Here is a 24,802-nt window from a genome sequence, read left to right as displayed (position 1 = left end):
ATAATTCACAATATGTATTAAATTTCAATGATCTATATGTTAAACTAAAAGTTCTTACTAAAAAGATAAGTTCACACATTTTAAAAAAATTATAAACTATTTTATATTTTAATTTTATTATATGTTAATTCGAATCTCTATAACTATCATATAACTTTTAAACTTTGCAAATTATAGACTTGATTTATATCTAACAGCTAAATCATTAAAATTTAATATAAATAATAAATTATTAAATAAAATGATTTCATTTATCACATGCAAAGTTTAAAAAATTATTTGATATAAATTCAAATTAATGTATCTAAATGAAGTTTAATTATTGCTAGTAGTTTTGCAGTTTTTATTGATTTCAATTTACATTTTATATAAAAAAAAAGTAAAAGCTATAAATCTTTTAATTATTGATTAGGTTTAATATACTAATTCTAAAATATATTTTTTTATCATTGTATTTTACCCTTCAACAAAATTTTTCTGTACCCCCGGAATGAAGATTATACAAAACTTTAAGTCCCGTCCATTATAGTCTTCAAACAACTAACAACACTAAAAATTGTTCTATGGCTCATTCTCTTATATTATATTATCTCTCACCCGTAAAAGCCATGCACCCATGACAATTGGCCAAACCAACAATTTATGGCATTAATCAAGCATATGGCTCTTGAAAACCCAATTATTTGGAGCAAAAAATGCTATGACTGCAGAACCATTTAATGCACCACATAGATGAAGGTATAAAAAGGACACAAAAATGACTCTCAACAATAACATCTGCAAAATGCAAGCACAACCCAACATATATATATATATATTTACATACATCAGGCTTCTGCATGCAATTAGCACTTTGAAAACTCTTAAAACACATAGAGTTCAGCCAATTCCTCCAAAGAGTCAGAACCAAACTTAGGATCTGCATTTTCTAGCATCCACAATAGATGATCAAACAGAACCACTTCACAGTTGACCACCAAAACACTTTCATCACTTCCCTTTTGCTTTGACTTGTTGATCAGAGCTTCCAGAAGAGGATGTTTCAGATACTTGGAGCTTATCATATACCGTTTCCTTGTGCTGCCAACAAATATAGTTTCACACTGTTCATCTTCTTGCATGCCATGTCCTTCCCATGATAAGTCTTCCTTAGCAAATTTGGACCTTAGGCTACTATGTGATGAAGATCTTCCTAGTTGCTTTGACAAGCTCTTGCACTTGTTGAGTAATAGATTGAGCTTCTTCATGACTTCTTTTAGGGAGAGGAATGATTATGAAGAATCAATGAATGAACACAAAGAATGACAAAGAAGATTAAAATACACTCACAATAAAGTGTATTATGCTTTTAAAGAGAGAGAGAGAGAGAGAGAGTGGTAGGTGTAAAGCTATTGTATTGGGGTGCTAGAAGTGTGGGTTCAATTTGGAACCAAACATTTTTAGTGATACAAACAAGTCATATTTTAGTTAATAAAAACAAGGGTAGTAGCTTTAACTTACATGCATAACAGACAAGCAGACAGACACAACTGAAACTGTTTTCACTCATCGCTGGTAAGCAGAGCCCATTGTTTTTCTCAACCCATATTCTTCTGGGGGGCCACTCCTAATGCCCATGCTACATAAAAATCCAAAGGAAGAACTTATATTAAAACAAAAAATGAGGCATCAACAAGTCTTAGATAAAAAGAGGAAATGTGCTAAGTTAGTGAACTGATTATGATTTCATAGACTTTGGAGAGTTTTAATATTAAAGACAAGGATGTAAATTTTTGTTTACAATTTGATTTTCTGATAAAAATATCAAAGTATAATATAATGTAAAGGATGCTCAATGCAATGTTGTTGTGTTAAATCGAGAATAAATTTTCCTAATAAAACTAAGTGCCAAACTCTTTAGTGCACCATACATATAAGTAGAAGTAGAATGGACTAGAAGGTTTCTGAATTCGAACTATCAGGTAAAATAATTAGAAAAAATGTTCATTGTACTTGAACAAGTAGTACTGTAGTGTCTTTTTTATTTTCCTGTGCAAGACTGGATTTTGCCAGCATTTTCTTGGGGGTTACAAGGAATATAGAGTTATGCATAAGCTCTTATCACTTACATGGTTGACTTCATTTTTGCTATGTAAAAACTAGTAAGAGCCTTACATGACAAGGCTAATAATTCAAGATAATATTTAAGATAAGAAGAGCCACTATACTGACATGTATGAAATGTGCTAATCACAAAGATATTTAGTTTCTTTGCTATAAATATCTAGAAGGTTTCATCAAAAATAGAAAAACAGGTGCACTCAATATGTGCCGTGGGGTTGATGTCCTTTAGAAATGGAACCTTGACAATGTGCTTCGTCTTGTGCATGCAACTGTTTGTCCCCAAAACATTTTGTGATCAATACATTGATGAAGTTGCATAACAACTCACCTAAATATAACACATAACACTGAATTTTGTCTAGTTCTGAAATCTACATCACAGCATTGTCGATTTAAGAATGATAACTTGTTTGGAACATTCTTTACAGTTTTCAAGATTTGAAGCACAAATAAAGGGTTAATTACATAGTAAAAGTAAATGAGTTTTAACCTTTGTATTATGCTGCGAACTGTGAAGTATCATTTTAATAAACCGAAGCTCAATTTTTTAACAAAGTTTGTCTCTAAATACAGTTATTTGAGATTGAGACAACACATATCCATAACTCCCTTGAACTAAAATTTAATACAGGTCTACAATATTTAAACTCCAACCAGTTAACTATTTACAAGGTCATATGAATATTACAGAATTGGATTTAATAATCTCTCAATAGAAATTTAAGATTTAAAGCTCAGCCAATGACTTCAACTTTGAACCAAGAATAAGATATATACATTATTTTTTCCTACCAACAAAATCATGACTCCAAAACAAGAAACATCAGTCTCCTTTGAATGCTAACCAAATAGGTATCACTCCTTTTGTGGTCCTTTGAAAAAGTGTAACAATTAACATTTGATTTCATTTATCATTAATATGTATGGCACTGATATTTGTGCATTTCTAACAAAGAAAGGGAAGGGGTCAAATGATAAAAAATAATGCACAAAACTTCACATTCTAGAAATTAACCAGGGACATATAAGTGTTTTTTTTAATCTAGCTACTATTGAGAAAATAGGTGGAAATTGCATAATTAATTAGATGATGAAGACATATATAGTTGTCAGTAAGTGTCACATAACCAAATGAGATTTTGGATAGCAAACAAAAAGAATCATGATGGGGGACATTTACAAACACTGCATAATAGGGCCAAAAATGCTATGAGGTTTCGTTTGTCACCAAGTGTAGTGTGGTACCCTTAGTACAACCCGTGGTTTTTCACATCTGGTATCTACTCGATACTGAGTCAGCTAAGCTTTGACATGCAGTAGATTAATAATTAATTATTTAGTGTTATAAATGATTTTTTTTTATGCATATACAATAAAATTTAGATTAAAAGAAAGTCAAATTCAATTCTAAGTCTTAATTAATAGAATCAAAAGAACTTAATCAATTATATCACTCATGCGAGACAGCATTATGAATGATCTACAGGAATGATTTGGAAACTTTATGTTGAATAATATTAATGTTTTCTAAATATAATATCTTAATTGATATTTAGTTATTACGTTACTCAAGTTGCAAAGAATCTAAAGATGATAGATGTCACTGCGTCTCAATGTTAACTAAAAAAAATTAGTGTTCTTCATGAGATTTTTTTTAAAAAATTCTTAAAAGAATAATCCCAACATGAATATGATCCGAATCCATTTTGGCGAGCTATTGAGTCTTAAACATGCAACGTATATTTCCTTAACCACAGACAAGGAATGTGTGAGGAAGGTATGAATCTGAGTGTTGCCATATATGTATTGGTATTTAGTAAATATACACTCATTATTTATAGACACATGGTTATGGGCATTTTGACACTCGTTCTTGTACCAAAATTATTGAGTGCTTCTGCCATTATTGGATTCCATTGGTTTACCTTGTTCTTGTTTTCAACCAAATTACAAGAAGCAATAATAATCACTCCTAAAGCTAGCAAATGTTATCATGATGAGATAGGTGTGTAAAGTATTTATTAATTCCATTCATGATTGGAAAATTTGTATTAATTATCTTTAGTGAGTCTTTTTTTTTTTTCTTTCTAATTAGGTTTTTAATTTTTATTCACAAGATTTGAATTTCATGTATTTGTAAAAAAGATAGAAATGAATTTATTGTTGCTCGCTACTCGATTGTAATAAATAACTAATCAATAACAAGAAGTAATCATGTCAATATTTAAGAATTTGATATATGAAATAAAATTAAAAAAAAAGAAAAGAATTTGATATATTAGACTAGTGTTTTAGTTATCATTATTACCAGTTTTTGGCATGATGTTATTACTACTTAGTAACAACAACAAAAAATATTAGGATGGGTCTAATATATTTAAATTTGATTATTTGAATTGTAATTTAAATGGATAAAAAATAATAATAACAACAAATAACAGGTACACGTGCAGCAGACAAGATTGACAGTGGGAGACACCAAAGTTCATGGCATGGGCAATTGATAAATGACATAAGTGATAGTTAGTCCAAGAGAATATGATTTTGCAAGATCTATTGCGGCTCGAGAGTGAGATGAAGCACATGTCATCGTAGATGTAACTTGCAACAACTTAATATATGCTTGAATTTCCAATAATTCATTACGTTAAAGTTATAACAACTAATTAAATGAACCTAAATAAATTATTTTAACATTTCTTTAAGGGACTTTTAATTTAAATATTTTTTTTATACAAATTGAATCTTTATTAGCAGCAATATGTCTTTTTTTTTTTTTTGATGTTGCAAAATAGAAACAAAGAAATCACTAAACTATCTTGTAACAATAAGGAAGCTAGAGTGAGTAAAGGCTAATACCAAATAGAAAATAGTGTGGGGAAAGATTATAAATATAATCACTTTATATAAGAGTAGCACATAATTAATAATTATAGGGTTAGACTTTTCTCGCATTGTATAATCACAATGGACAATAAAATGAATAACTTTTATAAAAAATATAATGGAAATATAATAGTAAAAATAACAATCTCACAAATATTATGATTAAACATTTTTTTATATTGCATTTAAAAGGATTTTCTCTTTCACATAAAAGTGAGATTAAACTTATCTAAAAATTTACTTTTTTATTTTGTTTCTCAAAGGATGATCTATAGAAATGAAAATATGCATAATTTTTATGGTCAACATGCATAATAAAATAGATTATTATAATTTAAGAGAGTTTTTCTCCTTCTCTCTTTTTTTTTTTTTTGATTTTTTCAAAATCTCTTGTATCTTTTTTTTTTTTTTTCATTTGCTATTTTATTTTATTTATCTTTCCATCTTTTTCTCTCCTCTTAAAAAGGAAAACACATCAAATACAAAAAATGTAATTTGCAATTGATACACCTCTAGAGAAGTCAAAGAATGAACTATATACATTATTAACCTCTTATTTTTTTTCGATTATTGAGAATGTTTCACTTGACAAATTTTACAATTAATTACTATTTACCAATATTTATGTCATTGGAAAATATAGTATTTAATAGTTTAATGTATATATTCAGTAAATATACCCTACACTTCCTTGATTGCATTTAGAAGAGATAATTTTTTCTAAGCATTTAGGGTGTCATTATATATATATATATATGACAATTTTTAGTCTTCCTCAAAGATTAGATAACACATAGTAGGTGGACATTTTTTTGCATTTTTAAGGGTCAAAATTCAAACACTAGTTACTTGATTGTGACATGAATCCTTTGTCACTCATGCCAATTCAAGTTGATTTTATTAACCTTCCTATGAACATATGAGATCAATATATTGACCAATTTTTCTTGAAAAATTCAAACATCATAAACACTAAGATCACACATGATACTAAGCAGGAATAAAAGTAATATGTATCAACATTTTGATGAAAACCATTGATTTAACGAAAACTATCTTCCGTTAAATCAACAAGCATGAAATAAAAATGATTGAATAAGCAAGCTAAAATCCAACCAAAAGAGAAAAGAGAGAATACAAGTGTAAACATTGGTGTGCTTTATCTCTATGATAAGACGAGGAAAAGGAGAATGAGGTGGGAAAAAGAAGACTTGAAGGGATGACAAAGAAGAGAAAAAGGAGAGGAAGGTGAGGGTACTTCTTTGAAAGAAGAGAGTGAGTCACGAAGTAGGAATGACAATACAATAAGGTGGGTGTGTCAATAATTACTTTTCATTACTCATTTTATATGAAATTATAATAAAATTAATCTCTATATTGATTATATTTTTTCCATAAAAAAATATCTATTAATTATGTATTAATTTTTTTAAAAAAATTAAAACAACTTATTACTCTTCATATCATCTTTGTTAAAAGTGATGAGAAAAATCTACCAAAAAATAAATAAAAGATCTACCAAAAAAAAAAGTGAGGAGAAAAAAAAGAGTATCAAGGTTGCACCAAGGTTAATAAAGGCCCAAAACCAGATTTTGAGGGCCCATCTTCGCTTAATGCACAGTTGCTCTGTTTGTCCATCGAATACAAATAAATACACACAAGAAACAGCGAACGCGGCGGTGCCGTTTGCCATGGAAGCATCAGCAGCTCAGAGAAAGCCGAAGAGGAAGCGAGTTGCAGCAGCAAGCGACCCTGAATTCGAACGTCTCAACTCACTTCCGTGGAACTCCGCACTTCCTCAACACGATGACGACGACGCTTTCTCCATGTTCATGGGCTCCAATGAACTCGAAGGAGGTTCGCTCCTCTAATATTCACCTTCCATTTAGCTTCTCCAATCGTTACCTATTTTTCCATCGCTGTAATTTTCCATAACGTTTTGATTTTATTAGTTAAAATCGAGATTTAAGCGGCTGTATTGTAGCTGAATGATTTCTTTGTTTGCATTGCTGTACTTACGAAGAATAGTGTTAGTTCTAGGGTTTAAGATTTTCCGTTTAGCTGTTATTTTATTTTGTGCGTGTTTTGCGTGCAGGTTTTCTTTCGCTCGAGGAGATTGATGAGGCTGCGTATGGTTTGAATATTCCTGAACCTGGAGTTGACAAGAGGAAGAAGTCTAAACAGAACGAAAATGTGAAGGAGCGGCAGGAAGATGGAGTTGATGGTGCTTGTAGGGACGAGGTTGAAGCAGAATTGGATGAGAGCGTGAAGTCTAAAGAGAAGAAAAAGAAGAAGAAGAAGAAGAAAAAGAAGGATGCTAAAGAAGGGCAGAAAGTTGAGCAGACAGATGCTGGTAATTGCTAGTTTTGATTAATTTCAAATTATGTGTATATTTGTATGTGTTAGTATGTTGGCGTGGTTGTTAGTAGATTCGTGAAATGGGAATTGTTTGTGCACTGTTGACAACCGAAGATGAGCTAATGGACATATCTGCTTCTAGGTTTGGATACTAATGTGAAGGATGATATTGGGGAGGAGGACATTGATGAAACTGAATTTTATGCATGGAATGATTTGAGGCTTCATCCTCTCCTAATGAAAGCAATATGCAAGCTTGGCTTCAAGGAACCATCACCGATACAGAAGGCTTGTATTCCAGCTGCTGCTCATCAAGGGAAGGTTGTTTGAAGCTCTTCTTCAAGTCACTGTGTTGATTTGTATCTGAAGATTACTATATTAACTTTAAATTTAATGAGAATTCTTATGTGCCAGGATGTTGTTGGGGCTGCAGAAACGGGATCTGGTAAAACACTTGCTTTTGGTTTGCCCATTTTGCAACGGCTTTTGGAGGAGAGGGAGAAGGCTGCAAATATGGTTGAAGAAAGTGATGAAGAACCTGAAAAGTATGCTCCTACAGGCTTTTTGAGGGCTCTTATTATTGCTCCGACAAGAGAACTTGCACTTCAGGTACTCCTCAAGGTTTTCTGTTCATTTTCATAATTGTCAGTTGCTTGATTGTTACATGGGTTTATATATATATTTTTTATATGACTAAGGTGAGAAGTGGGGACTTTTGTGCCCTTGTATTTAGTTTTATAGTAGTTACAGTGTGTTTGGACGAGCATTGACAAATTTGATTTTGAATGAAATTCAATTTTGGTTAAAATTGATTTTGAAGTGATGTGATTTATGTTTGAATGTTTTTATTATATAAGCAAGCTAGTAGTAAAACTCGCTAATTTTTTTTTTATCAAAATCATGAAATGAAAAAGTTATCTAAGTTGCTTCAACTTAGAATCAATTCATCAATGTAGATTCAAACATGTGACAATTTATCTAAAATCACGTTAATTGACATTCCAATGTGATTCTGGAGAATCCAATGTGAAACAAAACACGTACCCAAACAAGTCTCATGATTTAACTTAGGCATGGTCCTTTTCCATCTGAGAAAGCAGCTTAGATTAGATTTACTTACAGCAATGCAGAGTTTTATGAGGTTGATAAAGGATTCCCTTAGCTTTTATTAGAAAGGGTAGGTCAAAGTTATTTAATAGAACAAAACAAAATGGAGCCTCCTGGTGGAAATCAGTATTGTTTAATCTGTGGACTATATTAAGAGCACTTAAAATAACGGATGGGTGATTTTCCTAGTTATATTAAAATGTGGACTATTACAAAAAGTCTAGTATCTAAAAATACTATCTGGAACTTCAGGTGTTGTTTGAAAACTGAAACAAGTGCCAATAATGAAAGTTACATCATTATAGTTTACTGGTCTGTGTAATGCATACACTACTATTGAAATTATGTAGTTTTAGGTATAGAAGGAGGGAGAGAGATAAAAGAGAATGATACATTATTGATAATAACCGAGATGTATTACAATGTATTTTGTGTTCAATATGTTCATAAAACCTAAAGCACTAACAATGTGTTTAGTTGTTTACTGATCCAAACTATTTAAGGGAACAAATCATGATGAGATAAGGAACTATAGTAACCTATCCCAAGAGATAAGGAGGAAATAAGGAAACTATTCCTAGAGGATTATTTAAGATATTCTAAGATTTGATAAGATGTTTTTATATATTTTAGCACACACTAAATGGAATAAGTGAAAAATCTGATAACATTCAGCACTTAGGAGGCTAGGAGGTTTTGCATCAATTATTTCATGACCTAAAACAAAGAGAAATATGGTAAAATTTTATATGAAGTTTTGTCAAGTAACCAATTTCATCTGCTTGATATTTTCAGACCATCAATCATTCTAACTGTAATTTCCTTTAATTTTTCATTTTTAATGTGTATGCTACTCTGTACTTCTGTTTGCTTGCTTCTCTGTACTTGTATTAAATTCTGTTACTACAAAATTCATCTTTCTGATTTCATTGGATCTGTTGTTAAACTTTAAAATTAGTTTGATGACCTGTAAAACTTTGGAATCTGTAATTAAGATATTAATCCGAAAATGTTCATAGTGAACATGCTTTCCAGATCCCAACAGTAATCATTAATGGTAGAAATGGTCAATTTTATGATTAGGTGCTGTAATTGCCTTTTCAGGTCACTGATCATCTTAAAGCAGTTGCCAAGTATATTAATATTAGGGTGACCCCTATAGTTGGGGGGATTTTAGCAGAAAAGCAGGAGAGACTTTTAAAAGCAAAGCCAGAGATTGTCGTTGGGACTCCAGGAAGGTTATGGGAACTTATGTCAGCTGGAGAAAAACATCTAGTTGAGGTAATTGCTAATGCAATGCATTACGAAGTTTGAGTATCACTGAATTTATATTTGTGAATATTGAATAATAATGCATTAGATAATTGACAAGGTGGAAATTATGGTAGAAAACAGGAAGCTACTTATCTGTACAGGTAAATAGAAAAAAAAAATAGGAAAACAAAATGGATAGTGAAGACAACGAGAACCTAAAATAATGGGCTCTTAGCAATTCTTGATCCTTATGGTGCTATGTATGTATTAGAGCCATGATTAAGCATGCCGGTATGACTTGGATCATTGCAAGAGTGACATATTGCTCATTCCTAGCTAAATATTATACTGTTTAGTGTTTAACGACTATGTATGCATGCTGGATGGTTTTTGATATCATTTTGCTTTTTTTTTTTCTTCTTATTTTATTCTTGATACATAACTGATGCAGGATTCACACAAGGTAATAAATAAATGTATAAATATACTTGACAAATTGTTTTCATTGAAAGTCATTTTTGATGTCAGCCATGTTGATTTGCAGTTACATTCACTGTCTTTCTTTGTGCTTGATGAGGCTGATCGGATGGTACAAAATGGACATTTTAAGGAGTTGCAGTCAATAATTGATATGCTTCCCATGTCCAACATCTCTACTGAAGATAATTCTCAAAATGTACAAAGTTGTGTTACAGTTTCTAGTTACCAAAGAAAGAAAAGGCAAACTCTTGTTTTTTCAGCAACTGTTGCACTGTCTGCTGATTTTCGCAAGAAGCTAAAACGTGGCTCAATTCAACAAAAGCAACCATTGGCAGATGGATTGAATTCTATCGAAACTCTTTCTGAGCGTGCAGGAATGAGATCCAATGCTGCAATAATTGATCTTACTAATCCGTCTATATTAGCAGCTAAGCTTGAGGAGTCATTTATTGAGTATGTAAACTCATATAAACTCTAGAACTAGAACTCACATTTTAGAAAAGAGTTAATCATCCATACACTGCCAGTGTAAAGTTTTTTACATTGGCAACCAATCATATATTTTAAATTATTTTATTTTACTTTTATTTGATCAAATGAGCAAATGACATGGCACTATTAAGAGATATGATTGGTTGCTAGTGTAAAAAAACTTTCACTATCAGTGTATAGGTGATTAACTCTTTAGAAAATACATATTTTTAGTGATATAATCATTTTTGACTGAAATTGTTATTTGAATTCAGTGGCATGTTATTTGGTTATGCTTACTGTTGTTCTAGGTTACATAGCCTTGGCCAGTTATTATTTATTCTTGTTAGAATAGCTTGTTAGAGCATCTCCAGTGGGGGTTGCTTATAAGCAACCACATCAGCTCTTTTTCACTTTATGGGTTGCTTAAATTTTAGCATTGGAGCTTCTACAAGCAACTTTGCTAAAATTTAAACAACTCATAAAGTGGAAAAGAGCTGATGTGGCATGATGTGGCACAGGGGTTGCTTATAAGCAACTCCCACTGCAGATGCTTTTAGGAATGCTTCTTAATATTTTAATCTTTTGTCTGTACAGATTGATTGTATCTAGGTTCTGATGTGATGGCTTAGGTTTTTAGCCTTTTGTATTTGCATATACCTCTGTTCGGACTATATATATATGTGTGTGTGTGTATGTATGTATGTATGTATCAGTGGGTACTAACACAGATTTTTCCTCCCTAAAACTTAAGTCTCTTATGTTCAAGTATTCTTCCTTGTGCAAATAGAGTTTTGGTTTATTGTTTGAGCATTCTTGCTAAATTTCCGAGATACTCCTTCATGGCCCCCTATATAATCTTATTAACTATCCATGATAAAATTAATTAGTAAAGTTTAACATGACATGAAATGTAATTTTTATTTGATGATGCAGCATTTATTATTTTTTGCAGATGCAGAGAAGAAGATAAAGATGCCCATTTGTATTATATTTTGACTGTCCATGGACAAGGCCGCACAATAGTTTTCTGTACGTCAATTGCAGCTTTACGCCATATTTCTTCCATACTGCGCATTCTTGGCATCAATGTTTGGACTCTTCACGCCCAAATGCAGCAGCGTGCACGTTTAAAGGTTTGTGTCCTGTTAGAAATATAATATAAAACCATTCATGTGTTTTCATCTAATTAGTTAAATTTTTTGAGGTAGTTGGTTCATAATATGGTATTAGACTATTAGAACCTATCTAGTAATTTTGATACTGTGTCAATCACAAATGTCCATTTTTTGCAAACTTCACGCTACAAAAGTCAAAACCTAGACATGAGAGGGAATCTGTTGAGACGTATTGCATCTATAATAAATAATTAAGTTGTACTTATGAATTGTTAAACACCAAACCATTATCAGGATAGAATGAATGCCAAACCATTTGCCAATCCCTACACACCTCATAAATTGCAACTTCCTCAAGAAAACCATTTTCTGAGCATCTGTAAAGAGGGCATGAACATAATCCTGTCTCATAAAAAGTTGAGATGCAGTGAGTCATCTTTAAAGATGTGTGTATATTTTGCTCCAACTAAATGTACCCAAGGACTGCAAACTATTCTCAATGTCACCAAATTTTGGCCTCCTTGATGCCAAAATTTTAAAACTAGGCATTGTGAACCCTTCCAAAGTAGGATATGACATGCCCATGGGTTGATAAAACCTCAACAACATTATTATTAGAGAATATAATTAGTTAGTTTTTTATAAAGTTTGTTACACCCAACAAACTCTATAAATAAGTGTAATTTTAATTCATTTGAATTATCTTTTGATCAATATGAAATATTCAGAGAATTCTTCTCTCTATTTTTCTTATGCTCATGATTTTTATCCTTCCCATCCTCTGATTTCCAACATGGTATCAGACCGATACTTTCAATCTTCCATTACAAAGTGACCTTCCATTGTCCCTCACAAAGACCTTTTCTCTGTAATTTTTGATCCACCGTGCTTCATCATGGTTTACTCTATCATCTCTCATTTATGGAAAAGAGCTAAGATGTTTCTATATTTCCTTCGTCATTTTATTGATGTTTGCCCCCTTGTTTGTTGTAGGCCATGGATCGCTTTCGTGAAAATGAAAATGGCATACTTGTTGCTACAGATGTTGCTGCAAGGGGTCTTGATATTCCCGGTGTTAGAACTGTTGTACACTATCAGCTTCCACATTCAGCAGAGGTATGTAATACCTCATTCCTACATGCATCATTCGATTGATTCTTATATTTATATATGACATCTGAATCTTGTTTCTTAATTTTAGGTTTATGTTCATAGAAGTGGAAGAACAGCCAGAGCTTCTGCAGAAGGTTGTAGTATTGCTTTAATATCACCGAGAGATACATCAAAGTTTGCTTCATTGTGCAAGTCATTTTCTAAGGTGTCTTTTGGAATTTGGAACATTTCTTTTATTTTAAATTTAAGCATCTATACTAGAGATATTAAAGTTGTACTTTGTAGCTATTATTCTAGTTCTCTCTTATTCAAACCAGCTAATAAAAATTAGTTGTTTTTGAAGAAACTGGAATAAATTAAATATCTTTGTTTGAAATAAGTCAGTAATTAATTTAAATTAAATATCTTTGCTTCACCTATAGACCATATTAATTAATTAATTTAAATTTCTGTATATTGCCTTGGTCATATATACAGGATACCTTTCAGCGGTTTCCTCTAGAGAACTCTTTCATGCCAGAGGTCCTAAAACGATTGTCTCTTGCACGTCAAATAGACAAGATAACAAGGAAGGATTCCCAGGTATACAGATTCACCTGAATTCATACTGATAAGCTTTTGGACTTTATTCATGCAACCCGTGTTAGTTACTTAAATAAATGAAGTCACCCTGGAATTTGTCATTTTGTGTATATGATTTAAAATGATTTCAAATTCAATTACTAGCTCTGGCATTTTTTCTTGTTTGTCCTTACTTTTTCAGGTTAAACAGTTAAATTTCTGTGTTGCTTGGTTACATCCTTTCAGACCATCTCAATATCCAGTGATTTGTGATTGAGTCTAATGGTTATAGTTGTAGATTTGTTAGGTTATCTTAATCCTTTCAACTTTTTCTGGCCAGATATGTGATCTTTTATGTGTGAATTTTATTTTTCTTATTATAGGAAAAGGCTGAGAAAAACTGGTTTGATCGGAATGCTACCTCAGTGGAATTAGTTACAGAAAATTATGACAGTGAAGAGGAACAAGTGAACAAACATAAGAAAAAGAAGGCCAGCTCTAGACAATTGAAGAAATTGCAAGAGGTTGATGCTCACTTTTTTTGTAAAAAAAAGAAAAAGAAAAAAATGAAATGTTGAATAGTCATTATTTCCCACACGTTTCCAAATTATTTAATTCTTCTCAAACCTTACAAATTGCAGGAGCTCAAGATGCTGATTTCACGTCCATTACAATCAAAAACATTTTCGCATCGGTATTTAGCAGGGGTAATATTCTTATTGTTTTTATTCACGGGCACTTACTTTTTGTTGCTTTTTTTAGAAGTGGCATAGTGATTGTCTGTCTACAGGGGAAGGCAGGAGGTAGAGCATAAGGACCTTGATGTTAATATTTTATACTGCAGAATTGCATATATATAGTGGGATCTTGGGTTTGGCTTTCTATATTATTATTACTAGTAATTGAGATGAAGTTCCAAGTTGAGGTTGAAGATGTAAGGAATTAAAAACTTCTACCACGCCACCAGAATGGTGGCCTATGTGTTCCATAAACCATTGTCTTCAATAAAATAAAGTGTTATTATTTTCTTATCTATTTTTTGCCTCTGTTGCAGCCTGGATAAGCTTAATATTTCCTTTCTAGTAAAGAAAGGATTATTGGCATTTTCTGTTGGATCAGGATGTCATGCTTACTGATAAATGTCAAAACGAGATGCCTTAATATTTTAAAATGGATTAGACGAACATTACTTGGAACTTGTTTTTCCCTTGTTTCTTTTCCTTTCAACTTTTTCCTTGATGTTTGAGGACAAAACTCTAATGTAATACTCTCTCTTTTCAGGCTGGTGTCACACCCCTCATGCAGGAGCAGTTGCAGCAATTAGCAAGGCAAAAACTAAGTGATCAACTGGGTTCAGGACTAGGTAAAAAGGGAAGATTAGTTGTGATTGGTCAAGATTGTGTGGAAGCACTTCAGGCACTTAGAAGTGCTGGTGAAGAGGTAGATAGAATGTTTTACCATTTTTCATACTAGCATTTTTTTTCTGCTTTGTGTCATGGATGAAAACACTATGCCTTTAAATATGAGATTTTGCCTGTCTGATGTGTAAATTGAGGATGCTTTTTCTTTATTGTCTATTTCTATTATGTCATAATGTTGTAAATGGCAAATATGCAGCAGAAAAAGAGCATTGTGAAAATTGTGTTATTCTTCCTTTTTTCCCTTCTTTATTGACTTTGGAAAACTCTATCCAATTAAACTCTAATAATACCGGTGGATCAAATTAAGCTCATTATTTGAAAAATGGAGTCTAGTTTATGTTTAGTAGAAGAGTAATATTCAACTTACTTTCAGTGTGTTTGGATTGGAGTTCAACTCCAATAAATGCACGTTCAATCTAAAGCAACTCCCCCTTTGCTTCTACATTTTTTGCTTTTGGAAAGTGAAAAATGCCCTTCGCGTTGTGTCAAATGCATTCCCAAACATACACTTTGAGATTGAGCTAATTTTCTTTTTGTTTTTGCTTTTGTCCCTTGCTAACACTGGGAAATTGCCAAGTGAACAGAGTTGTGTTGAGTAAAATGGTTACTACCAAGTATTGTTCACAAGAACTATGATCCTATTTAGATAAATTTCTTCACAAACAATTATAGAAGAAAATAAAAATGTAAATTGAATTGAGCTACTCCTAAAAGCTAAAAACAATTTGTACACTTAAGCTTTTGGAGAAGTTAGATGAGAGAAATTCTATAAAAGTAAATTGCACAAGTTGATTTTAACTTGTATAGAAAAGGTCAATCTATTTTTCCTTATTTTCTTCTGTAAGTTCTATTGAAAAGTTTATCCAAATAGGGTTTATGTCTAGGTACCACTTCCCAAGTTGAACAACTATCCAGACTTATATATGGTACCAAAGCAGCTAAAAACATAAAAAAGTAATTAAGCAAATTAAATCTTTTTGGGTTTTTCTTTTAGGAATTTAAACAAACTTTAAGAAGGCATAAATAAATATAAAAACAGTAGGGTCCAATTTCACTTGATTATGAATCCGTGAACTTCATAGATAAAACACCGTTTGACCTTTGACCTTTGACTAGGGTCCATCAGGTTGAGGCTTGACCTCAATGCCAATTGCCAAGGAAGAAGTCCAAGTCACCCAATTTCTTTGAAGAAAATACTGAATTGAGTTTGGAAAATCAGCTTCTGAAAAAGAGCAGGATTGTTGCCTGCAAAAATTATGTCATCCACAAAACTAACACATGGGCAAGGTTAGAATCCTGCAAATATATGAATAAAGAAGGGACACATCTGCTGGACCTAAACTGAAACTTCAGTAAAGTGGACTGCAACCTGTCAATCAGGCTTGAGGAGCATTTTTTGATTGTTGATAACTCTAATAACTAATAAGCTAAAGGAAATGCAAGACTAGAGTTTCCAAAATGTGGTTCCCTGGCTTTGCAGCTGTGAAAATCCCTTGGGAGGCTTATTCCTCTTTTTTTTTTTTTTTTTTTTTTGACTCTTTCTCTTTTATAATAGTGAATTTTCACCCTAATGCCATCACACTGCATTTTGATGCTCTGACTCTAGATAGTCACTAGTCAGAAAGAAAATTTTGCTTCAGTGTTGAGTGCCATGCCACTGGGATTTGAGTTTGGATGTCATGCCGCATGATAGTCAGAGTAATCCATGCTTAATTCCAATGCAGTGGCTTCAAGTATTCACTTTTTTAGCATTGGCTCATACTTGTTACTTTTCCCTTGGTAATTAGCTTACATAACCAAAAACACATTAAATTCCTTGAACAAACAATCTAACTAATGATAAAACGTACTAACAAAAGGAACTGGAAAAAAAATAAAATTAAAGACATCATCAGACCAACACAAACAAACTTGGACTAAAGCTAATTTCTAAGTTTAAAATTTATTTTTAAACCCAATTATCATCTGATGTGTGATCAAATTTGTTGACTTATCACCCTCTTTGCTCTCAGGTGCGAATGGATGTCAAGAATTTGGCAGGAAAACAGAGAAATGTGGAGAATCTAAAAAGAAAGCGAAAAGAGGAGAAGAAACGCAAGTTTTTAGTCTTAAATATCTTATCCTTAGTCCTTACTATTTAATTTATTAGTCAAGAACGCAAGTTTTTACTAATTTCTAGTCAATAAAAAAAAAAAAACTAAAAATTATGGTATGTTGTTCCAGGTTTGCATGATCAGCGTAGAAAGCAGAAGAGAAAGCTAAAGCACGGTGATGAATAGAATTTTGTATACATAACTGAGACATTAGGTAAAATTTTGCACCAACCAAAATTCATAAGTTGCTGAATTCTTAAGGCAGCGTCTGTAGTTTCTCCTGCCTAGTTTTAGATCTTTGAATGTGTTCGAATATATCGCATACAGTATCCTGTATCGAGTAGTGGTTGTGATCATATGAATGAATTTATAATTTATATCGTAGGAAATCCATTGTAATCTTTTATAGTTATCACGTAATAGTCATGCTCGAAGATTCCAGTGTTTCTAGATGCAGTGACCAGGCGCAGGGACTCTTGGACTTTATTACTTTTCATTTAGCAAATGTCAAATGTTTTGAATAACAAATTTGGGTTGGTAATTTTTGCTGGGAAGAAAAATCAACAAAGAGTATATTCACCATATCTTTTTCTTTTCCAATCAAATAGTCACGATGTCATGTTCTCATTCAAATTAAGATGCATGGAAATGTGAGACAGCTGACAAGTAATGTTAATAGAAGAAAGAAAAGAATGATTAGATTTCTGTATTGCAAAAATACAGAAAATATGAGAGATAACCCTTTCAAGGATTTTTCCGAATAAAGTATTTCTCCTTTCACAAAGGGATATTGCTCGATCTACAAATAAATAGATATGAATGAATTCCCTCCCCCCTCCCCTTCAGTTCTTCTATATATTTATATTTATGTTACTAACTCAGTATAACTAATATTCTAACTCCCTCTTCCCAAAGTCCTAACAAGTAAATACTACAAGTTTGAAATAATTAGTTATAAAATCACATTGCAAAGTGTTTAATGTAACTTATTTTAGGATTTTATTTTAAGTAAACCAGCATACAAGAATAATAATGCCTATTCAATCTAGATGTACTAAATTAAATCTCTTGATCTAGTGGTTTTAATATTTGTCCTGAGGTACACAGGTAGAGTTGGTGTTTCTAGATTTGATTTCTTTGTGTTAAAATAATGTTTGATTAGTAAAAATTATATTTTGTGAGTATATATTAATCTTTGATTATCAATTTTGAGATACTGTATAAATTATGTTTATGAAAGAAAAAAAAAATCTAGATGTGATAACAAATATTATTGTTTTGTTGTAGCTAGAACTTATGCATCGATGATATGGAAAGCAATAATGATGATGATGATTTTGTCTAAAGTGATTGCAATAGTAGTAACTACAATGTTAATGATAGAGGTGGTGGTGGTAACTGGTAAGGGGCAAGGTGATAATGGTGTAACAATGTAGTGACAATGGTGAATGTTTTAGTTTCTGGTTGAAAAATGTTTATGAATAATTTATTTGTATTTAACTTATTTTAAATGCTTATGAGATATGTTTTGACAAACTTATAAAATATCTTATAGGTAGTTTATAAGATATTTTGAGTTTATTGTAATAAGTTGTTCAATATAATTTATTACTTAACTTTTGCAGGAACTTATTAAAAAATACTCATTCAAATTCATTTTTATTTTAAAGTTTATGAATCTTTATTTTTAGTCATGGTTATATATATAATTTTTTTTATCATATTTTATTATTAAATTATTTTTTTTATAAACTAAATATAAGATGTTTTGAGTTTCTTGTAATAAGTTGTTTAATACAGTCTATTACTTAATTCATGTAGAAACTTATTGAGAAATATCCATGGTTGAAATCATTTTTAATTTTTTTTAAAATTTATGGTTATTAAATTTTAATTATGATTATATATATAATTGATGTCTCATATTTTTACAATTAATTTAATTTGTATAAACTAAAATTAGGTGAAAAGTGACTAGTAATTTTTTTAAATTTTTAATATTATTGTTATATATAATATCATTTTCAATAATTATTTAGTTACTTTTTCAATTTTTAGTTTATTTCCAATCAAGATTCAATTTTTAAGTTTTTTAATTTGCAAAACAAGTTAACATCTTTTTTTTTTTTGTTACAATGAGTAAAAAAACAAGTTAACATGCTTAAATAATAAAATATTCAAATACTTCAAAATTGTATAAGTATTTGTAAATATATATATATATATATAATAATAATAATAATTTATTGAATTTATATAAGTACTTATAGCATAAATTTTTATTACGTAAAAATTTATTAAATAAAAAATAATTAAATTGTTAATCCAAAGAAATCCTTAGACTTTTAAGCATTTTGTACTTAAGAGTTGGAAAAAAAAAAAAAAAAACTGTTTCATAGTTTATTGAAAGAAAAGAAAAGTGTTTATCTTGTTCTTCTTTATTTAATTTTCCATTGATAACTTTTTTAAAATCAAATAAAGAACCATTATGTTGTCTCATTCAATACCATGATTTATAACAAATTAAATGAACCATATGAATATTTTTTTGGTTACAAGGAGTAAATAAGAAAAAAGGAAAGATGAAAATAAACAGCCACAAGATTAACGCTATGTTTGGTTTAGCGTTTAAACAGTTAAACGGACATTCACTTATTATTGAACGTTGAATCAATTTGTTTGATATATTTTTTCCAGTTAAGTTGAATGATATTTTTAAAGCACGTTTCAACCAAAGCAGTAAGATGTTGCTTTTGAGTTAGCAGGTTATGTATACAATACATTATTTTACTAAAAATATCTGATTGTCTAATATATAAAACACTAATATCTATTAAATTCTTAGAAGTTTCTATATGTATTTAACAACTTGAAATTATTTTTTATTTATTTTTATTAATAGTGTTTATTTGATTATTTGTTTCTTTTGGACCCCTATGTTATTCAGTTGTTATGAAAGTATTTAAGTATTATTTGTAATTTAATTTATAATATTATTATCATTTTTAATAACAACAACAATAATAATATATTAACAATTCAAATATAATAAAAAATAATTACCTAAATAATATTCGTATTATATAGTAAAATTTATATATTTTAGTAATTACACATTTAAAAATATTTTTAACTACTATTATCCAAACAAATCTCTAGTTTAATAAAAGTACTTATAAAATAAATATATCTAAACATAAATCAAATTAAATTAAACCCATTTTTAATTAAACTTAAATTTAAAAAAAATTAAGTTCAATTCAACTTAATTGTCTAATTATAATACAAACACATACTAAAAACTGAACAAAGGCAGTACGAGTGACATAAGCATGCAGCATTAAAACCAAGCATATGCTCCACACGTATAGGTTAATAAATTTAAAATAAGAAGTTTTTATTTTAAAATAATAATTTATTACGCTATAATTAAAAAAAATGGCTTATTAGAAAATTCTCATTTTTCTCTTCATTAACCTTTACAACGGAGTATTATATAAAATAAATTAATGTTTAATAAAGATCAGAAAAATATATAATATTTTTAGTCTTTATGAATATGTTATTATTTTTTCTTCTTTTGGCTACTGAATTTTTTATATAAGATTTAATCCGTGTAAATTTTAAAAGATAAAAAAATAGTCTTTAATATTACTTAGTAATAATGTATATTATTCTTTTAATTATTTCATTTTAAAATATGATAAGATGATATCACCAAATTAAAAAAAAAAAAAATTATGTAAAACAAATAAAACAAGACTAAAACCAAAAATTGCTATATTTTTTAAACTTAAAAATATATTTTATCACAAACAAAATATAAAGAGGGTGGACATGAAAATATTATAAAAAAAATAAAAGAATATATAATTTAAAAGTGAAAAAATAAAGAGAATTATATGAAATGTTGATTGTTTAAATATAATATAGCTTACATATGTTTTTTTTTAATTGTAAAATGAACATATTTTAATTCATGTTCTAGTAAAAAGATTTTTACTTTTTATCATTCTAAAATTTGAAATTACTGTTTTACTTCTATGTGACTTTTTTTTTTGAACTACTTATGTATTTATTAAAAATTTATGTGATCGTTCTAAATAGTATTTACCGATATATATAATACTTTATGTACATGTGACATTTCTAAAAAAATATTTTATAAAGATTAAAATTAAAATTTATTTCTTCTACGGAAACCAAAAACATTGTTTATAAATTTTGGAAGAATTAAATAAAATTTTTGAAATCAAGATAAAAATTCATTCATTTTACAAAGATTAAAAATATATTTAACTTATAATATATAATATTAAATTAAATTCATAATATACTGTAATAATATATTTTAATTTTTTATCATCAATTTTACAAACACGGTGACCATATATATATATATAATAGTCGGATAAACGGTCGGATATTAAGTATAAACATTTGTTTCCGCAGATATTAGAAGGCTAGTTCGTCACTCCATTGTTTGTGGAAAATTAATCTTTTGTTTTCATAAGTACCGTTGGTATAATATATTAAGGTTTAAATATGTTTTTAGCCTTTTAAATTTAAAATAAATTGGTTATTAGTCCTTCAAATTTAAAATTATTATTTTTAATCTTTGTAATTGTCAAAAATCTTGTTTTAATTTCTTAGATCACAAATAACATATTTAAAATGACTAATTAAGACAATTATATAATATCAACTAAATTTAATGTGATATTTTCATTAATAGAAATATCAATAAGTAGATTTTATACAATAATATTTGATAAATTTCTTAACAAAATTTGAATATAAAAACTAAACTAAAATTTTTTAAAATTTCAGGAATTAAAAATAACAATTCTAAATTTAAGAGATCAAAAATAAATTTAAAAGCCTAAAAACATATTTAAACCGTGTCAGGTTAAGTTTAAGTTAAGTTGTACAAATTTGAACAAGAATTTTCATTATTCGAAACTATAAGGAACCCGAATATAAATTACCCTTAGCAATACAGGCTGGTCCATCTTTTTTTTTATTTTAATGTATAATAATCAAAAGTTTCATTAGACAGGCATATTGTATATTTGTATTAAGTAGTAATAAGAGCTGTCAAAACGGGTTACCCGGCCCAGCCCGGCCCATCCCATTACGGATTGGCTATTTGGTGAGCCAACCCAACTTGGTTCATTTATTAGTGAGCTCAAAAAAATCAAACCCGGCCCAGCCTACCATAGATTGGTAGGTTAAACGGGTTGACTCACCTTTAAAAAAAATAATTTTTTTCATTTTTTTTCTTAATATACAACTAAAGCCCAAAAATTTAAACTTATTTTAAAAATCTGAGATTCTTAATTAAGACATCCATAAATGAATCATTCATCTTAAACATTAAATGATAATTTTAAATACAATCAAATCAAATCTAAATAATCTCAAATAGATAAATATAATCCAAAATCATCTTAAACTTTAAATATAATTCAAAATCATCTTAAACTTCAAATACAATCCAAAATCATAAAAATTACAAATCACAATCCAACATTAAATCATTATTGTCTCATGTTGGACTGCACCATGCCCCAATAATTATTGTATTTTTTCAACAAAAAAAAATTTAATCACGGGTTGGTGGGCCAGCCCGGCTCACCACGGGTTCAACCCGGGTGAGCCGGATTGTTAGTGAGCCGGGTTCAAATTTGACCCGTATTAAAATTTTTAAATTTTTTTCAACCTAACCCGGCTCGAACCTGTGGTGAGCCGGGTTGGCTCACCGGGCCAAACCCATTTTGACAGCTCTAAATTATTTATATTATATGAGAAAAAGACTTATGGGATGTATTGACCGGAATTTATGCCCACTTATGAATGAGCTGAGAGAATGGAACTAACAGATTTGGTTAGATGGATGAAGCCATCTCCATCCATTCCTCTGATGGAATCAAATTCTTTTATTTCATGCAAAACGTCATGCTCTGTCTTCTAATTCTTTTAATTATGTACATAAAAAAGGGTTTGTTCTTCCACCCAATTTTGACTGCCACATATAAATAGGTTATTTTATAGTATGTCGAATGTATTCCAATGCCAATTATTTTTGTACCAGTATCGTTTATTGTTTAGTATAACAATATTCTTTTGATCACGATATAATAGAATGGAATATCTATTATAGATTAAAAAAAAGTGACTATTGTCTATCAATAGCAAAGACAATGGAGCGGGGATAAGTTCCAATTTTACTAATTTTGTATGTCTTGTATTCATCTTTTATCTCATATATAACGGCTCCATTTTTGTCTCTGTTGGGATATAGGATATATTTGTATTCAGTTAGAATTTATATTTTATTGCAAAAAAATATATAAAAAAATTAACATAAAATAATAATTATAAAATTATATCAATTAAATTTTATTTGACATAAATTTAAAATATAATAAAGATTACATAAATGTTAAGTGATTTTTTTTAAAATAAATTAAATTTTTAGAAATTTAAAGTGGATACGGGTATAGTAGATATGAGACAGATAAATATATACTCATCCTTGTCCCTGTAAATTAAATCAAATATTATTCGTATCTATATCCGGTCAGATTATATATTGTATTCAAGTATTACGTATGAGTTTATTTATTCCTATTTATCATTGATATAAACATATTCAAGATGATATTTTCTTTTAATATAGTTTATTTTATATATAGTCGTAATTTTAAAATTAGACAACTTAATTAAAAAATATAAATAATTATCAGCTATTACTTGTGTAGACAGATGTTAATAGTAAAGAAATCCTATGAAACATATTATTTGACATATCTTTTTTAGATATATATTTTTTTATTGAATGAAATTTATTGAAATTTAATAGTGAGTCTAATGCTATATTTAATGAATCTATTGTATATAGTTTTCAAAAAAAATTAACTGGAGAGGGTGAGAACCGTTTTATTTGTAATGTATGTGTATGTGTATGTGTTTTTGAGTGACAACTAACAAATTATAGAAAAAGGTTGGTTGTGGGCCTTAATGTGAAAAAGGCATATTCTTAACTTGATCGCTTAGAAATTAAACTATGCACAATCTATACAAAGTTGTCAAAAAAGGAAACATTTGAAGGTGAAAAAGTGGAGCACAACTTGTTTTTTGCCACATGACGAGACAAAGATCATAAAGAAAGAACCTGAATGTCTCTGTTCACGTAATTTAACTGCAATTTGAAAAGAGAAAGAGGTCGACATAGTAACATCACAGATTACACAAGTATCACTTTGTTCATAGATCTGTGGTTATTGTTCTTTTTCAGCATTCATTGCATCAAGGGTTATAAATTATAATATGGGAGTTGAATTGTGTGGGCTACATAAGTTATTGTATGAGCCAAATTTTACCCCAAGCAAATAGTGATATGAGTTGAATGTGTTACATTAACTAAACTAAGAAATAAAAGTCATATTGAAGCTTTCCAAGTATGCTGTTGGATGAGAAGTGAATCAGACTAGTAACTCAATTGGTCCAAACCTATTCATATGATAAAAAAGAAAAGAAGGAGAAAATAGTAAATTAAGCAAGGCTATCAACCTTTCCACTTTGAAGTAGGTAGGTATGAGAGGACCGCATGTGCCCTATGCTCACCGTTTCATTCCAAAATTGACCTTCAACACCATCTCCATGTCCCACGCTTATTCATACATTCATGTAGGGGTGAACAACGGGTGAGTTTGGTCGGGTTCGGGTGAAAAATGTTCAATTTGTTGTAAATTAACTTTGAAAAAATGTGACCTATATCCGATCGACTAAACTTTCAATTTGAGGCGGTTTGGGTTGAAATGAATTCGGATTT

At 29.7% G+C, this 24,802-nt stretch overlaps 2 protein-coding genes across 4 annotated transcripts; one reads left to right on the top strand and one right to left on the bottom strand.

Annotated features, from left to right (window-relative positions):
* Positions 1–863: 863 nt before the first annotated feature.
* Positions 864–1,247, bottom strand: LOC109803891 (auxin-responsive protein SAUR78). Its single transcript, XM_020365565.3, has one exon. It carries the CDS (start codon positions 1,245–1,247, stop codon positions 864–866), a length of 384 nt encoding a protein of 127 aa, XP_020221154.1.
* A 5,360-nt stretch (positions 1,248–6,607) lies between these two features.
* LOC109796240 (P-loop containing nucleoside triphosphate hydrolases superfamily protein) lies at positions 6,608–18,509 on the top strand. Of its 3 annotated transcripts, none has more exons than XM_020355935.3 (16): positions 6,608–6,846; positions 7,085–7,342; positions 7,490–7,668; positions 7,762–7,956; positions 9,559–9,735; positions 10,253–10,641; positions 11,615–11,795; positions 12,771–12,893; positions 12,979–13,095; positions 13,368–13,472; positions 13,835–13,975; positions 14,093–14,158; positions 14,733–14,891; positions 16,885–16,966; positions 17,096–17,179; positions 18,257–18,509. In XM_020355935.3, the coding sequence occupies exons 1-15, from the start codon at positions 6,681–6,683 to the stop codon at positions 17,149–17,151; spliced, it is 2,394 nt and encodes a 797-aa protein (XP_020211524.1). In that variant the 5' UTR covers positions 6,608–6,680; the 3' UTR covers positions 17,152–17,179; positions 18,257–18,509. The 3 variants fall into 3 exon arrangements, with proteins under 3 accessions (XP_020211524.1, XP_020211518.1, XP_020211514.1); XM_020355929.3 differs by having other exon boundaries at positions 18,253–18,509; XM_020355925.3 differs by lacking the exon at positions 18,257–18,509 and having other exon boundaries at positions 17,096–17,415.
* Positions 18,510–24,802: the final 6,293 nt, after the last annotated feature.

This window comes from Cajanus cajan, chromosome 3 (genome assembly GCF_000230855.2).
Source record: "Cajanus cajan strain Asha chromosome 3, NIPB_CcT2T_4, whole genome shotgun sequence".
NCBI classification, from domain to species: domain Eukaryota; kingdom Viridiplantae; phylum Streptophyta; class Magnoliopsida; order Fabales; family Fabaceae; genus Cajanus; species Cajanus cajan.
Note: the sequence above shows the minus strand (reverse complement) of the source record. Positions and strands in the feature narration are given on the sequence as shown.

Excerpts from the sequence above, each read along its gene's own strand:
- LOC109803891 (XM_020365565.3), bottom strand. The coding sequence starts at position 1,247 with ATGAAGAAGCTCAATCTATTACTCAACAAGTGCAAGAGCTTGTCAAAG.
- LOC109796240 (XM_020355935.3), top strand. The coding sequence starts at position 6,681 with ATGGAAGCATCAGCAGCTCAGAGAAAGCCGAAGAGGAAGCGAGTTGCA. Across the intron at positions 10,642-11,614 it reads CTTGAGGAGTCATTTATTGA|ATGCAGAGAAGAAGATAAAG; the intron begins GTATGTAAACTC and ends TATTTTTTGCAG. Across the intron at positions 13,096-13,367 it reads TGTGCAAGTCATTTTCTAAG|GATACCTTTCAGCGGTTTCC; the intron begins GTGTCTTTTGGA and ends TCATATATACAG.